The sequence below is a fragment of the Benincasa hispida genome, chromosome 6 (genome assembly GCF_009727055.1).
Source record: "Benincasa hispida cultivar B227 chromosome 6, ASM972705v1, whole genome shotgun sequence".
In the NCBI taxonomy this organism is placed as follows: Eukaryota; Viridiplantae; Streptophyta; class Magnoliopsida; order Cucurbitales; family Cucurbitaceae; genus Benincasa; species Benincasa hispida.
Genome location: NC_052354.1, coordinates 51,286,860 through 51,289,011, shown reverse-complemented (window position 1 = coordinate 51,289,011; position 2,152 = coordinate 51,286,860). Strand labels below are relative to the sequence as shown.

The 2,152-nt window shown below is 36.5% G+C and overlaps 1 protein-coding gene across 1 annotated transcript; it reads left to right on the top strand.

Moving 5' to 3' along the window:
- The first annotated feature begins 727 nt into the window (after positions 1 to 727).
- LOC120080095 (bHLH transcription factor RHL1-like) lies at positions 728 to 2,004 on the top strand. Its single transcript, XM_039034651.1, has 4 exons — positions 728 to 1,169; positions 1,286 to 1,379; positions 1,460 to 1,625; positions 1,908 to 2,004. The coding sequence occupies exons 1-4, from the start codon at positions 1,017 to 1,019 to the stop codon at positions 1,936 to 1,938; spliced, it is 444 nt and encodes a 147-aa protein (XP_038890579.1). The 5' UTR covers positions 728 to 1,016; the 3' UTR covers positions 1,939 to 2,004.
- The last annotated feature ends 148 nt before the right edge of the window (positions 2,005 to 2,152 follow it).

Sequence of the window (2,152 nt, the reverse complement as noted above, 5' to 3'; positions counted from 1 at the left end):
AGACATCAGTCATGACGTTGACGATTTAATCTTCTACTTTTATAAAATATGAAATAGAAAAGAAGAAAAAAATTTGTTATCATCTATAATGTATTAAACGTGAGTTATTTGACTATGTATTGAAAGTAGAAATTGATTTCTTCAACTTTCATTCCTAATATTTTTATTTAAAAAAGGGGACGACTAAATACTCTAAATAGTTCATGTATTTAATTGATATCTTTCTTAATTTTTGATTATGTATTGAAACTCTCAATTAAGTTACACCATAAAACAATTGTTTTAATTTTTTTTTTATCAAATAAAACTATTATTTGATTTTTTTTAAATTATTAAATGACCAAATGATTGATTTGAACATATTACATAAACAATACTTGATAGACCGTCCAATATATGATTAGTAAAATTTGACCTGAGAATGAATATTTTGTTTTAGGTGACATGTCTACTAGTTTAAATATATTAGTAAGATAATAATTTTATTCACAAATTTTCATATATTTGTTTAGCTAACTTAAACTTAATTGACAAAGGAGCCTACTATTAAGAAGCATATGATAAGTTCTTTTAATTCATTTAATTATTTTAAAATAATTCAACAAAAATATAATAAGAGTAACTGATGCTCACGCGCTTCATCTTCTCTTATAAAACCTCACTAATCCCACCTTCCATGGCTTCCTCATTCACTTCTTTGTCATTTCTCGCGGACTGATATGAGACTCACCAACTCCCTCCCGGACCTCCATAGCCACCGTCGTGACCACCAGCCGGAGACTGACGCCTCTCAACTCCACCACCACCACCAACTTCAAACCTCCCTCTTCCATCCCTCTTCCTTCTCCTCCGACGATTTCCTCGACCAAATCCTCTCCAACCATCCCTCCTCCCTGGGAACTCCCCGCCGGCCTCCAAAATCCTCACTCCGACCTCCCTCCCCAACCACCGACGCCGTCTAATCCCGACAATGTTGCGTTTCAGATCGGCGACACAACTCCACGCGCCAAAATGCCATGGCCTTGCTTCAACAGCAGTTACTCATGTCGAGAGGAATCACCACCGCTACCGCCACCGCCACCGCCGCCGATGATTCCGGTCTCCTTCCGTTGCCTGGTAACGACGTCGTTGAAATAGCAGGCTCTTCGTCTTTCAAATGCCCTAATCCGGTACTCAAAATCGAACTCTCAAATTAAATTGTTAATCGTTTCAATTCGAAGATTAGGTTACGAATTAGTACCGGTTTCGATTCAATTTGCGGAAAATTATATCGTAAATCCTGCAGATTGATCACGGTTCAGTCATTCCCTCTCTTTTCAACGAATTTCGCCGGATTTCTCAACACCTCCGGTTTCGTCTTAACCAGAATCAATCTCAGGCAATAAGTTAGTTCGATTCGATCGTACAGTTCAAAAGATAACCTCACATTTTTTAAACTTCAATATCAACAAATCTGCAGGGAACTCAAACTCTCAGAAACAGAACTTCGGAGCTCCGGTATCAGTTAGTACTCCATCACCGGCGGGTCCTGGCTCCGGCGGTGGTGGTGCAGCACCGGCTCAGCCCCGACAGAGAGTCAGAGCTCGGAGAGGACAAGCCACAGACCCTCATAGTATAGCAGAAGAGTAATTAATTAATTACTTAATGCTAATTAATTTCCTTTTTTTTTTTTTTTTCCATTTTCATTTTCTAATTCTTTCCCGCATTTCCCCAGCATGCAAATACAAACCGCTAATTACATAAATTACAAAAAAAAAAAAAAAAAAAACCCTCCATTTATTTCAATAATACCTTTATTATATATATTTTTTTTTTAAAACAATGTAGTATTGCCCTAAAAATTTTGTAATTTTTGAAAGAAAAATGAATATATATATTATTAATTATAATTCGTAATTTTGTAACAGTTACGGAGAGAGCGAATTGCGGAGAGAATGAAAGCTCTACAAGAAGGTTCCCAACGCTAACAAGGTCAGTTTCGTCTTTTCAATTTTCTTAGGTCTTTTCCGTAATTTCGATTGAGGTCATCACTTTTATTACACGTGTCAACAACAAGTTTGCCTTTTCTTTATCTGACGGCTATGGTTTTGCCACGTCAAATTCGAATAGTCTCTCTCTGTGTTCTTTTTATTTTTTCATATCTCTCTCTTTT

Excerpts from the sequence above, each read along its gene's own strand:
- LOC120080095 (XM_039034651.1), top strand. The coding sequence starts at position 1,017 with ATGGCCTTGCTTCAACAGCAGTTACTCATGTCGAGAGGAATCACCACC. Across the intron at positions 1,170-1,285 it reads CTTTCAAATGCCCTAATCCG|ATTGATCACGGTTCAGTCAT; the intron begins GTACTCAAAATC and ends TAAATCCTGCAG. Across the intron at positions 1,626-1,907 it reads CCTCATAGTATAGCAGAAGA|TTACGGAGAGAGCGAATTGC; the intron begins GTAATTAATTAA and ends ATTTTGTAACAG.